Below are 13,682 nucleotides of genomic sequence, written 5' to 3' on the forward strand. Positions count from 1 at the left end.
TTCCTTCTCCCAGTCTTTGACCTTGCTTCTATTTCACTGCAAAAATGGAAGCAATCACAAGGGAACTTCTACATGTTCCTGCCACCCCATCTACTAAGCATCTGCGCCTGTGCCATATGAGCCACTTTCTCACCCATTTGTTCTAACCTCTTCATTAATTGTTCCCTATCTAATAGATCCTTCCCATTAGCATACAAATAAGCTGTGATAACTCCCATCTTAAAAAAATAAGAAAGGTTCCTTGAGCCCATGTCCCCATCTAGCTACCATCCATTCTTTGCTCCTTTTTGCAGAAAAACTCCCCCAAATAGTTGTCTGCACTCACTGTTTCTGTTTCACTCCACTTAAATAGTTCTTATCGAGGTCACCAGTGACTTCCAAATGGCTAAATTCAATGGTCAGTCCTCATTCTCCCTGTTATTTTGATCTGTGTGCCATGCCTGACAAAATTGAGCCACCCCTGCTTAAAATACGTCTTTCCTGTTTACTCTATTTTAGTCTCCTTTTCTGGCTCCTCATCTTCACCCCATAAATGTGAAACCTCTTCTCCATGTACACTCTTTCCCTAGTGATCACATCTAGTCACTCCTACATGTCTGTCTCCAGCCCAGACCTCTCCTTCAATGTTGGACTCGTTCTTCCAGCCTCAACAACCCTTCTTAAAAATCAGTAGGCATTTGGATTTTCTCTGCTAAACCATCTGTTCCAGTTTGCTAATGCTGCTGGAATGCAAAACACCAGAGATGGATTGGCTTTTATTAAAGGGGGTTTATTTGGTTTATTGGTTACACAGTTACAGTCTTAAGGCAACACATGTGTCCAAGGTAGCACATCAGCCATCGGGTACCTTCACTGGAGGATGGCCAATGCTGTCCGGAAAACCTCTGTTAGCTGGGAAGGCACGTGGCTGGCGTCTGCTCCAAAGTTCTGGTTTCAAAATGGCTTTCTTCCAGGACGTTCCTCTCTAGGCTGCAGTTCCTCAAAAATGTCACTCTTAGTTGCACTTGGGATATTTGTCCTGTCTCAGCTTCTCCAGAGCAAGAGTCTGCTTTCAACGGCCATCTTCAAACTGTGTCTCATCTGCAGCTCCTGTGCTTTCTTCAAAGTGTCCCTCTTGGCTGTAGCACCTCTTCAAAACGTCACTCACAGCTGCACTGAGTTCCTTCTGTTTGCCAGATTATTTATATGGCTCCACTGATCAAGGCCCACCCTGAATGGGTGGGGCCACACCTTCATGGAAATTATCTCATCAGAGTTATCACTAGAGTTGGGTGGGGCACATTTCCATGCAAACAACCTAATCCAAATGTTCCAACTTAATCCCCACTAACATGTCTGCCCCACAAGATTGCATCAAAGAGTATGGCTTTTTCTGGGGGACATAATACATTCAAACCAGCACACTGTCTCTACCCACAGTCTTTCCCACCTCAGTAAATGACAACTCTTTCTTTCCAGTTGTTAAATCAAAAAACCTTGGAGTCACCCTTGACTTCTCTCTTTCCCTGACACCCCTCATTCAATCTATGGACAAAACCTGCTGGCTCGATTTTGGAAACATACCCAGAATATGGCCTTTTCTTACCGCCTCAGCTGCCACCAGCCTGGACTAAGCTGCTGTCTTCTCACACCTGGATTACTGCAAGAGCCTCCTAACCACACCACATAACAGCCTGCTTCCCCCCTGACCACAATCCCTGCTTCCCCCCAATTGTGCCACGTAACAACCAGTGTGAGCCTTTAACCATGTAAGTCCCATCATGTCACTCCTCTGCTCAGGTCCCTGTGGCGGCTCCCATCTCACTCAGGGCCAAGCCAGGGTCCTTATGATGGCCCACAAGGCCCTGCAAGTCTGACACCCCACACCTGCCTCCACCTCTGTAGCCTTCTGTCCTCCCACTCTCCCCTTGCTCACTTCACCCCAGCTGTTTCTTGCAATTCCTTGCACACACTTAGGCATGCTCCACCCTGGGGAATTTTCCTTTAGATCCCAGACACCTGCATGTCTCATCCCTTTTATTCCTTCAGCTTTCTACTGAGAGGTTACCTCAGTTACCTCTGACCACCCCATTTAAAAAGTTAACCTACCACCCGCAAACTCTGGTGCTCTCTATCCTCCTTACCCTTCGTCATTTTCTCCGTATCTTTTACCTCAGTCTAACATATACATTTACTTCTTTATGTATTTGTTTTCTCTCTCCTGAAGCTACAAGAAGGCAACGATTCTGTTTTGTTTGCTGCTCTTTCCCTAGCACATAGAGTATTGACTGGTATGTAGAAGGTGCTCAAAAATATTTGAATGAATGGTTGAATACTATGTCTAGGTGATCAAATGTGCTATCATTTTCTAGGTTTGGTATGTAAGATCTCCCATGAGCCACAAAACAGTGTAATGAGTTGGGCAAGGCAGGACCCCTGTGTTTAGATGAGAAAACTGAGGCCCTTGGGAGTTAACTGCTTGCCCAATGACAGGTGGCTGGTAAATGGGTTTCGTGGGTCCTGAAGTTCTGATCCCAGTGGAGTTACTGACCCCCACCCCCAACTAGCCCCTGATGCCTCATGTCATATTAGTGTTAAGTCAGGACATTAATTGCTGCTTATTTTTCATTGCAGCATTGATGAGAAAACCCCATATCTAGCTTTGGGAGCCGTGAAGAATATCTCCCTAAACATTTCCATCTCCAACCTCGGGGATGACGCCTATGATGCCAACGTGTCCTTCAATGTTTCCCGGGAGCTCTTCTTCATCAACATGTGGCAGAAGGTAAGGTGGGCACTTCTGGAAGAGAGCCTTCATCCTGTCTAGTGCACCTGCTGACTAGGAGACGAGCCTTTCATCATGGCTTGGAGTATGTGATGATTCTGTAAAGGAGACTATTTCTTTATAAGGAGCATTATTTGGGATGGTTAGACTGTTTCCTCCTGGATTCAGATTATATGTTGGCATAGGCAAAGAAGAAGTCATAAATATTGTGAGAGTCTGAGCAATATCTATATCTTCTACTGTCTCCCATCCGTTCTCTCCTGTTGAACTTTCTCCCTACAGTTTTATGTCTGGCCCCTTCTCCCAGATGTTAATAGATACTGTCTCTGGCACATGCATGCTAGAGAGAATGACAGTTTTAGGTCAGTAGTTGTTGCTATGGAAAACAGGATAAGAAATAATGGCAGAGCACTGCGTATCAGGCTTGTTACCACCAGTGATGTACTTGTTCCTGAGAAGGCCATGTACTTTACCTTGTGCTTTGACATATTTACTTATTCCTAACATATTTGAGTGAATTGAGGAAATTACTTCCATGAATTGAGTGCTTTTTTAGAGTGAATTAATTTGTTTGCATGAATTGAGGTTTGGATAGCATGACTCAGAAAGCAACAAGGAGCTGGTTTTTCTTTCCTGTCGCACAATAGCCGGCATTTGGGAGGGAAGAGAAAACAGGAAGCAACAAGGAAGAATGAGTGGACTTGGACTTCATTCTACCCGGTGGTTGGTCTAACTGTTGATAAGTGTTCAGATGGGAAGTTTTACAGCTTTTTACAGCATTTGCAGCATTGAACTGTGGTGCCTTGATCTGTGTGTTACAATGGAACCAAAACCACTTTCTGAGGAAAGCCTTCACCCTGGTACACATTTAAGCAAGTGGGTGGCCCTCTGTTCAGGCACGTGTCCTGTCAGGCTTCACAGTTTGGATGGTTAGTGGGCAACTCAAGCATATGGGACCACCCAGAACTGCCAAGATCCTTCAAAGAACTTGCCAAGAAATCACCTCAACACCCCTACTGCCTCATAGCTTTCAGGACTCCAGCGTTGGGAGAGGGCATAAAAGAGTGATCAAAAGGACTGGTGAAGGATTTGCTTTTCATCCATCTCCTATACCCTAAAAATTGTCCCTGGATTAAACCAGGTCAAGAAGGAACCAAGTATCTAGAGTTCTTGTGTCTCGGCCCCCTTTCAAAATCTCTTTTACAGAATTGCTTGTGCTATGATGCCATCCTCCCTGCAGGAGGAGAGCTTACTTAGGGAACAAGATTTGTGAAATTCATCTCCGTGATAACTGAAAGGATGTGGTTGACAACTGGGTCATTACATTACACAGATTTCTCTCACTCAGGACCCATAGGAGACGTTTCTCACCAATCTCAGAATTAGGAATAACTGTGTCTTTCCCAAGTGTCTTAGCTTATTTTTACCTTCTGAACAGTCTTTTGACTGACTAGTCTTTTTTCTGGTGACTGCTAGAGTTCAGAGCTTGTTCACTCTGCCAGTGTATAGGACTTGGTAGTGATATTTTATAAACTAAGTAAACTCCTCTATCTTACTTGGCTTCTATTCACCATGTTTTTCTTTATAGCTTAGAGACTGAATAATGTTCTATCATATAGGTATACAGTGAATTACTTACAAATTCTTATTGTTGGGTATTTAGATTATTTTCAGGATTATTCTCTTTTAAATAATTTTGTGGCGAATGTCTTTTACTGAGATTTTTATCAGCAAATGATTATCTCCTTAGTCCTACATCTATTTGAGGGATGGGAAGTAGTGTTTATTGACTACCTACTATATAACAGGGGCTTTACATACATTTTTCCATTCCCTCCTTGCTGCATGAGATCCAGGTGGTGTGATCTATTGGAGGAGTGCTCTCTGGATAAGGGAAATGAGAAGGGGTGGGGATTGATGCTCTAGAGCATAAATGGCGCAGCAAAATTGTCCCCCCTTTGAGCAGGGCAGGCCATGTTTTTCCTATAGCATCACTGGCTATGGGAGGTGGTGTGGTGAGTAACCTCCCAGGCATTCTGGGCAGGGGGCTCCAGTCAGTCAAGGACAAGGAACCTGAGAAGGCCACAGGTTTAAGTCATTAGGCACAGTAGGTGATCCTGGGGGAAATGGGAACAAGTCATTTGTTAGCTCTTTGCCATTGAATTCCAGGAAACGTTAAAACCTTCAGCACTTAGAACTCTAGGTTTCACTTGGCAGAGTATAAGAGGCTCTCTGGCATGTGGTAAGCATTAGTGCAAGAAAGGCAGCTGGGCACAGAGACACCACGTAGCTGCTGTGGAGTCAGGTTCAACCAGAAAAGCACATGAGCAAGAGGACCCTCTCTGTGGCAGGAGAAGAAATGGCCAAAAAACAAAAATTCTCCTCCTGTGGCTACAACAACTGCACGGTTGATCAACTGGCAACGTAAATGGCATCAACCAGCCCAGGGCAGGATTCTAACAGCACCCAGGTAGGTGGTGAGGGGGAATCAGAAGAGCCCACCCACCCTGCTCAACAAGACAGAAACCCAACCAAACCAACCTGGACCCTACAGGGAGATTCTAACATGCAAACTAAGAAAGGTAAAACTCAAGACACAGCAGAGAGCATACTTTTTTAAAAGATCAAGAGAAAACAAAAGGAAATTTTAGACAATATCAATTTTAGTTCTCAATGAAATTCAAGAAAACATGAGCATAGCAAAAGATCAGGTGGTAGATCAATAGACTGGGGTGAACACAGCAGGTGATCTCACTGCCCTCCCCCCTACGTGGGATCTGACTCCCAGGGGTGTAAATCTCCCTGGCAATGCAGGATATGACTCCTGGGGATGAATCTGGACCCGGCATTGTGAGATTGAGAAAGTCTTCTTGACCAAAAGGGGAATGCAAAATGAAACAAAATTAAGTTTCAGTGGCTGAGAGATTTCAAATGGAGTCGAGAGGTCACTCTGGAGGTTATTCTTATGCACTATATAGATACCCCCTTTAGTTTTTAGTGTATTGGAATAGCTAGAAGGAAATACCTGAAACTGTTGAACTGCAACCCAGTAGCCTTGATTCTTGGAGATGATTGCGTAAGTATGTAGCTTACACAGTATGACTGTGTGATTGTGAACACGTTGTACACAAGGTGTACACTCCCTTTATCCAGTGTATGGATGGATGAGTAGAAAAATGGGAACAAAAACTAAATGAAAAATAGGGTGGGATGAGGGGGGGGTGGAATGTTTTGGGTGTTCCTTTTTACTTTCATTTTTATTTTTTAATTTTTGGAGTAAGGAAAATGTTCAAAAGTTGATTCTGGTGATGAATGCACAACTATATGATGGTACTATGAATAGTTGATTGTACACTGTGGATGATTGCAGGCAATGTGAATATATCTCAATAAAGCTATTTAAAAATAGCTTAAAATGGAATGGACTAAGATGCAAGTAAAAATCAAGGTCATAGATGGGATAAGGAATTACTATAATGAAGCCAATTAAAAACAGAATTAAAATATGTATTATCAGGAAAAACCAGGATCACCACTACAAAAGACAGATTCAGTGTAACGGAGGGAAAATTTTACAAGGTTTAAGAATTCAGGAGAAAAGGAGAAAGCAATGAAAATAGATGACAGTAAAGACTACAGATATGGAAGTGGGAGACTAGAGAATCAGCAAAGGTAAAACAGTCCCTGAATAATTGAACAGAAGATGTAAGAGTAGAAACCATTCCTTAGATAGCAAAGAAGGACCTCCAGTAAAAAGAGTCTAATGTCTACAAATAGCTTCAGGAATTGTTTTATTTCAAGGTTATGAAGATGATCATACTAACACCTAACAGAAAACAAAGAAATGAGTTTCTTTTCTCTAATATTAAGGTAAAAAATTAGAGCAGTATGTTCCATTGTGAAACAAGAATTCTATATTCAGCCAACCTGTCCTCTGTTCATTAAAGCAAAGTCAAGATATTCTCAGATATACAGGAATTCGTAAGTCTACTAACTGTCCTATTTGGAGTTTCCCCCAAAGCAGACCCTGATTCAATGGTGCAGGTGCAGGTAGTTTAGTTCAGGTTGGGGGTGGGTGGGTGGTGAACTCAGGAAGTGCCGTGTGGGAGTAAGGTTCAGATGGGGAAGGAGGAGAGAGAAAAGTGTGCTTTAATGAGCAGGTTACTGCTGGGAACAACCCAGGCTCAGTTCTGCTGCAGATCCTGAGAGACTGTGTGGAACACACCTCAGACTCTCACTGAGGAGGAAGGAGGCCTTTGGAGGCTTATCCACCAACTCCTGCCACTCATTCACGAAGAGTCAGTCCAGGGCACTTCCGGCCAGCCCTGGCTCCAGGCCACCTCCCCTGGGCCAGGGAACAACTCAGGCAGAGAGACGCAGGAAGCCTTTGGCCTGGGAAGGGGCTATCTTCAGATGACCAACTTTCTGATTGCACCTCAGGAATGTGCAGGAGGCACTGTCTTCCTGAAAACTAGTTACTTGCAGGTAAAGTACTCAAGAATATGGAAGTTGTTCAATAAAAACTGTGTTAAAGCCAACTATAGCCTTCAGCAAAGACAAATTGTATAACAAATTTAAAATAGTAAGCAAATGTAAAAAATAATTATTGCCATAGTAAATACCTAATTTAAAAGGTTAGTAATAAAAATAAGCCCATAATCTCAGTTATACAAACAAAACATTGGGAAAAAACCTGATCTTGTCACTCCTCCTGATCTATTCTTCAGGAAGGAGTGGAGAATCCTGAGCTGCTCACATGAGGCTGTTCTGAGCCTGGTTCTTACTGCCTCCCTGCTTCCCCAGCCTCTTTGTCCCCCCACATACACACTTGGGCCCGGTCATAATTTATTATTTCTGCTGCCTGTACCAAGGAATCCCCTCTCCCCTGTTCTTATTTAATGAACTACTCTGCCTCGAATCTCAGCTCAGGTGTCACCTATTTAGAAGGGTGAATGGGTGGGAGGGTGGGAGGGTAGATGGATGGATGGTTGGTTGGATAACCCTCTTGTCCAAAGCAACTCAGGTCCCAGGCCTCCAAGGTCTCTTGTCTTCTCTATCACACAGTCAGTTAATGATATTTTGACTACTGAGACTAAATAACAACAAAATCCCCTGAAATTGATTTTTTCTTTTCTCTGTTAATGCGAAGCTCCTTTCATAGATTTGTTCTAGTTCTGCCTTTTAAGGAAAGGCTGCTTGGAAAAGTGTGGGGTGCACATGGATGACCATCTGCTGACTTCTCTCCCAAATAAAACTAACTTGGAAACATGCTGTAAAATAGGACTTAATTTGTTGAGGCCATCCGACTGGTTGGTTTGTGCTGTTCCGCCAGAGCTCAGTGTGTCGTGGCCAGCAGCTGGGGTTTAGCAGGGGCAGGCCCATGCACTGTGTTCCCTGACAGGCAGGGAGGCGGGGGTCCCTTGACAGAGTGTCACTGTAGGGTGACTATTCCTGGGGTCTCTGTGAGAGCTGTCAGAGAGACCTTACCTAGTGATGGCGTGTATGGTTAAAAGGGAGAACAAGGAAGAATAGAAAGAACGCAGCTTGGAACCAAGTCACACCACAGCATCTCACCACTCCAGGGTGATCTGGATTCACCTTGAATTCCAAGTGAATGACACTCCAGGAACACAACTCCTCAGAATATAAGTGAATGGTGTTCTCTGGAGTTGTAAGTGGTCCTGGAGTCAGGATAAAGTCTAGTTTTGACTCTTGCTGTCTTGATTTCTGGAACAAAGGGCTTTGACTGTTCTGGCTTCTCACTAAGGAGGAATGGATTTGTTTGGAGAGCAGTTACTGAGTACTTACTAAGTGCCAGGGACTGTACCACCTACCAGGAAACACAAAGATAGGTAAGATCTGGCCCCTGTTCACAGGGAGCTCCCAGCCTAATGAGGGGGAAAGGCACATCAGCAAGCAGTTAAAGTACAAGGTGCCAACTGCTCTGAAAAGTTGCTTTAGAGCACAGATGTGACAAGGTGAAGCAAGTGCCATTGTTGTAACAGCTAGTCCCATGTTGGACAAAATCCCTGGATAAATGCTTGGGGCACTTGGATGGGACTCCAAGGGAGCTGGGGTCAGCTGGTCCTAACACTGCAGGGAAGAGTAGTGTGGGCTGATTTATTTGGCTGATGGGGTAGGGAGCTGGCCTAGAGCAGAGGTGAGAGGGCAGAGGAGACCAGAGGGGGCGGGGCAAGAGAGCGGACCTAGCAAGATGGAAAGAGACTGCCATGTGGGACAAATGGCCAGTGATATTCCTAGTGATGGGGTGAACCTCAGGACATTTTAGGAATGCTGATGCTTGATGTTCTATGCTGAAATTGTTTTTCAGTCAGGACTCCTATACTCTGAATGCCTCATGTGACATGAGAGTAAATGTGAGTGTGTGTATAAGTGTGAGTATGTGCGTGAAACTCGAAGAAAGGGCTAGCGACACATGTGCGTCTTCAGAGTATTGACCATGATGGCACGCACGGAAGCATATGTGGCCATAAAAGTGCACGTTTCAACCATTGAGAAGAACAGGAGAAGGGACCATCAACCAGTTCCTGGGCTGAAGGAGCCTGCTGGGACACAGAAGCCCATCTCCCTAAACTATCAAGACAAAACAGTTCATATTGGAATATTTGTACCCCAGGGTGTACAAGAGGAATATGTCTATATACAGTCCATCTCTGCTTGGCTGCAGCCCCACAACCCTCCCCACAATTTCCACTCATCATAAAGCCTGATGGCCTCCTCAAGCAAGCAACCAGGGCATCGCTTACAACCAGGAGAGCTTTGTCATACAGAAGGCAATGCTCCCAGTCCTCTTTGGAAGTCTTCATTAGAGAACAGCAAACAACAACAGACTTATAACTGACTCCATTCCCCAGGCTTCTCCAGCTCACACTCAGATTCCTTGGCTGTGAATACCTTTTGATGACACATCTGGTCTGGGAAGATGATGATGAACCTGTCCACTTACTGCACCTCTGACAGTCTTGATACCAGTGCAAGCAAGACCTAAGGGACAAAAGGTATAAAGCAATCAGCATAAAGATTCTTCTTACTTCTGTGCATACCCACCGAGGTCATCAACACATCCTCCACAGGCACATTAGATCACTAAGGGCCTCAAGGGAGCTCCCATGAAAATGAACCCGATTCTCACTTGCCTGATCACCAGACAGGTGCTCCAAATAATTATAAATGTAACACAATTCTTAAGAAACAAGAACATCCTCTTTAAGTAGGAAATGAGTAAGAAAACATGTACAATATATAAATACAAAGCAATAAATTCTAAAAAAAATAGTACACATTTCAAGCCAGGTTTCCCTGAGTCTCCCAGGTGCAAGAGGGCTTCCAGCAATTTTGGGGTACTAAGGGGAGGCAGCCACAGAATTACAGAGGAGGCTGTGCTGGGAGAGAAGGGAGAATAGGGACAGGCTTGCTGACCCTTCTCTTCCCCACAGTAAAAGATGCTCTTAAGGCTTGGGTCTCCCGGTTGCTGACCCTGAGGTAAGGAATTGAGGGCAATTAGTTTATTGGGGAGGTACAGGAAACAAGGTAGGAAGGTAGAGAAGTCTTACAGAGGGGGAGGCAGCAGATGAAGACTGTGCTGTTAAGCCAGCTCCCACAGTGAGCAATGGGACTTAAACCACAGGATATCTCTGGGGAACAGTCCAAAACCTACATACAGGGGTGAGGGAGCCAGGGGATTTATAGCCCACTCCCTGAGGGTAATTGATTAAGGGCTTCTGGTGGCATTCATTCCCCAGTACTTCCATCCTGCCATGCACTTGGCCAGAGTGGCCTACAGCATTCTAGAAGAAAAACTCTCAGGTATGGGGATGCAGACTGGTGGGCTGGTCCTTGAAAGGTGCATGGGGTTGGGTGGAGCTTGCCAGCCTCTGCTAGAGATGCCCACAGGGTTAGAAGCATCTTCAACCTGAGCAGCTCATATTCTAGGCTCCCGGAAGTTGTAAGTTGGCCTAATAAGACTACACTAGTGTAGGAACTAGTGGCCCCCACATCACAGTCTACAGGGGTGGGGCAAAACAGGTGTGGTAAATGGCTAAAGAGGGCCAGATGTAGGATGTAGGAAGCAGTGGAGACTGTGGGAAAATGGAGGGTTCCAGCCTCATCCACAGGGCGCAGCCAACTCAGAGCAACAGTCAATTGTTGCCAGGCAGGAATGAGGGCAAGTGCTGCCAGACTTCCCATTTTTTTCCAATAAAAGCAGAAATCCACATTTTAATGTGAAAACTCATGACTTTGGCACTAATTAGAATGTTTTCCGAACATTGTGTGGGCCAAACAAAACATGTCCACTGACCGCATCTACCCTGAAGGCCACCGATTTGTGACTGCCAGCCTAGCTGGCTTCCATATATTCTAATCTCATTCTCTTTCCTGCCTGTTTGCCACATGGATCTGTACTTCTGGTAGAACTTAGCCTGTCTGCAGCCTTGACTGTTTCATGTCCTTCCCTCGGTGGCAGATAAGCTAGCCAAAGAGTTTGGGGGGTGGGGGGGTGGGTGGAGGATGGAGAAGGTCAACCCAAATGTAGAACTCATTGAATTTTTAAAGCTAGTGATGTTTGGAAACTATCTGCAGGCTGGAATATTTGTACTCTGTAGTGATTGCAAGAAGCAGATAAGCTAGAGTTTAAATTTTAGAAGGTCTTAGAAGAGAAGTACAATAATAGGCAGCTAGTTAGTGTAGAGGGAAAGCCTGGCCCTGGCTACAGTTAGACTCAGAGTTTACATTTAGGCTGAGGCTTAAAGGAGCCCTTCCCCAAGCTACCGTAGACATGAGTGCCTGCCTCAGCAGCCCCTGCCTTCCTGCCACACATGAAGCACAGATTTTATAGTTCATTGACTCAATAGGTATATATAAATTGATCACCTACTTCAGACCAGGATTAAGTGCTGAAGGGAGAGAAAAAAGAAGAATATAAGATATAAGAATGTAAGTCAGAGGGTGTTGACTCTTCCTTTTAAACTCCAAATTAAAACTCACAGTCTTAAGAAAGAATTGTGTGGGTGTGGGTGTGGTTGTGTCCTCATACTGTCAAAAAATAGTGATAGAGTTAAACTGAACTTATTTTTAGTTTTATATTTAATGAAATGTTTTTGTTTTAAAATTACATGGAAAGTAATATAAAATTTGGTCAGTTTATGTCAATAAATAAATGTTTGTTAGCTTTTGTGATTCCTATTTGTTTGCTTTTAAGAATGTTGATTTTTTTTCCATTTACTTACTATTTGCTGAAATATTAGAATTTTTGATTTGCGAATATTGATCAAAATCCAAACTATATATTTGTTCAAATGTGTGATACATTCAAAAAATAGTATTAGGATTTAGAGAATGAGGGGAATAATGCACTCCCTGAAAATGGCAGGGCTATGTCCTGAGCCTTGAAGATTGGGCAAGGATGACCCCAGTATCTGCAGGAATGTGTCAGGCCCTATAAAGCCTGGGTGAGGAATTCAGATTTTTTGTCAGGTATGTAGGGATTGGCCATTTGTGGTTTTTGAGCAGAGGAATGACAGGAAGAAATTGGGATTTGAAGGCAGCAGTGTCCAGAATGTAATGAAGCCGGAAAGGTCCGACAGCAGGAAGGCCACTAAGCAGGCAGTTTCTGCAGTAGATGCAGTCCAAGGGGATGTGGGTTGGACTGGAGAATCAGAGAAGGGCAGAGGCTGGTGACATCGGGAGGAAAAGCTGAGAAACAGAGAGAGCAGGCAGAGAAGTCACAAGTTCAGATTCAGGTCTTGGGACTGCTGGAAGGAAGGGGCAACTTTGGAAGAGGAGCTGGTTTGGGAGAATGATAATGAGTTCAGTGTTAATGATATGAGTTTCGAGAAGAACATAGAATCTCCACTTATAACACCTTTTATAGCTTCCAGAGCACTTTCAAGTTCATAAGAAATGTAGTTAGTGCTCCTCCTTAGCTGGTTGTAAATCACTGGAATTTGGTTGTCACTTCCCTTATCTCCTTGAGGGAATCAAAATGGAGGGACGGACCCTGTGTCTTTTTATTTCCTATGAGCCTAATGGGGGGGGGTGGGTGATGATGTTACATGTTGCTGGAATGAAAGCTCATTTTGGCTGTTTCTGAGGAGTGAGTGGTCTGAGATTTGTATTAAATTCTGCGTCCAAGTCAGCTTTGTAAGCCGATAAGTACCAGGTCAGCGTTTGTGGCTTTCAATGGCTGATTCCTTACAAGAGGCAGAGAGGGCTCGTCAGTTTGTTTTTCTTGTAAAATGATTCTTTGAGTTTATATCTACCTTTACTACAGAAATGATAGTACTTTGTTCCCACGAGTTTCTCTCCTCTCACTTTCAAGGCAAACCGCTTCAAGATGGCGCCAGGCGATAAAACTGATCCAATTTCTAATCCGGATAGAGCTAGAAGGACTTAAACACGTGTTTGTATACCTTTATATTTGAGGGAGTGCCCTGGCCTCTTTTCAGAGTGAACGTTCCACACAGAAGCTACATCCATCCATGTGAACAAAATGAAATACATTAAGTGGAGCCGGGAAATCAAACATTGTGCCTCAGAAACAGTTTGCAGGCCGACATGCATGCACCTTATCCTTTCGTGTGGAAGCAGATTTCAAAAGCCTGGGTTTGTTCTGCGGCTGCTCTCATTCATGGCAGGAACTGATTTTCATTGTGTTCTGCTTTCTCTGGTGTCTCTCGTCAAGTTAATAGTAGCCCCGAGGAAAATGCAACCCTTAGATGTTTATAGTCATCTTGGCCGGGCCATTAAGATGATGAATGAACTTGCTGCTTGCCCTTGTAAGAGAACCCGGAGGGTGGATAGCGATACTCAGAAAATAATAAGTCTTTTCCGCCCCTTTCCTGTCTTTAATCCAGTGCCCCAAGCCCCCTGGTGACTTTACCTTGAACTTCCTGCTTAA

The 13,682-nt window shown here is 44.2% G+C and overlaps 1 protein-coding gene across 1 annotated transcript in view; it reads left to right on the top strand.

Moving 5' to 3' along the window:
* ITGA9 (integrin subunit alpha 9) overlaps positions 1 to 13,682 on the top strand; it is a 398,613-nt gene that overhangs the window by 225,255 nt on the left and 159,676 nt on the right. The window contains exon 18 of the mRNA XM_037847329.1: positions 2,614 to 2,764. Within this exon, the coding sequence (XP_037703257.1) occupies positions 2,614 to 2,764 (151 nt within the window). The remainder of the gene's footprint in view (positions 1 to 2,613; positions 2,765 to 13,682) is intronic.

This window comes from Choloepus didactylus, chromosome 1 (assembly GCF_015220235.1).
Source record: "Choloepus didactylus isolate mChoDid1 chromosome 1, mChoDid1.pri, whole genome shotgun sequence".
NCBI classification, from domain to species: Eukaryota; Metazoa; Chordata; class Mammalia; order Pilosa; family Megalonychidae; genus Choloepus; species Choloepus didactylus.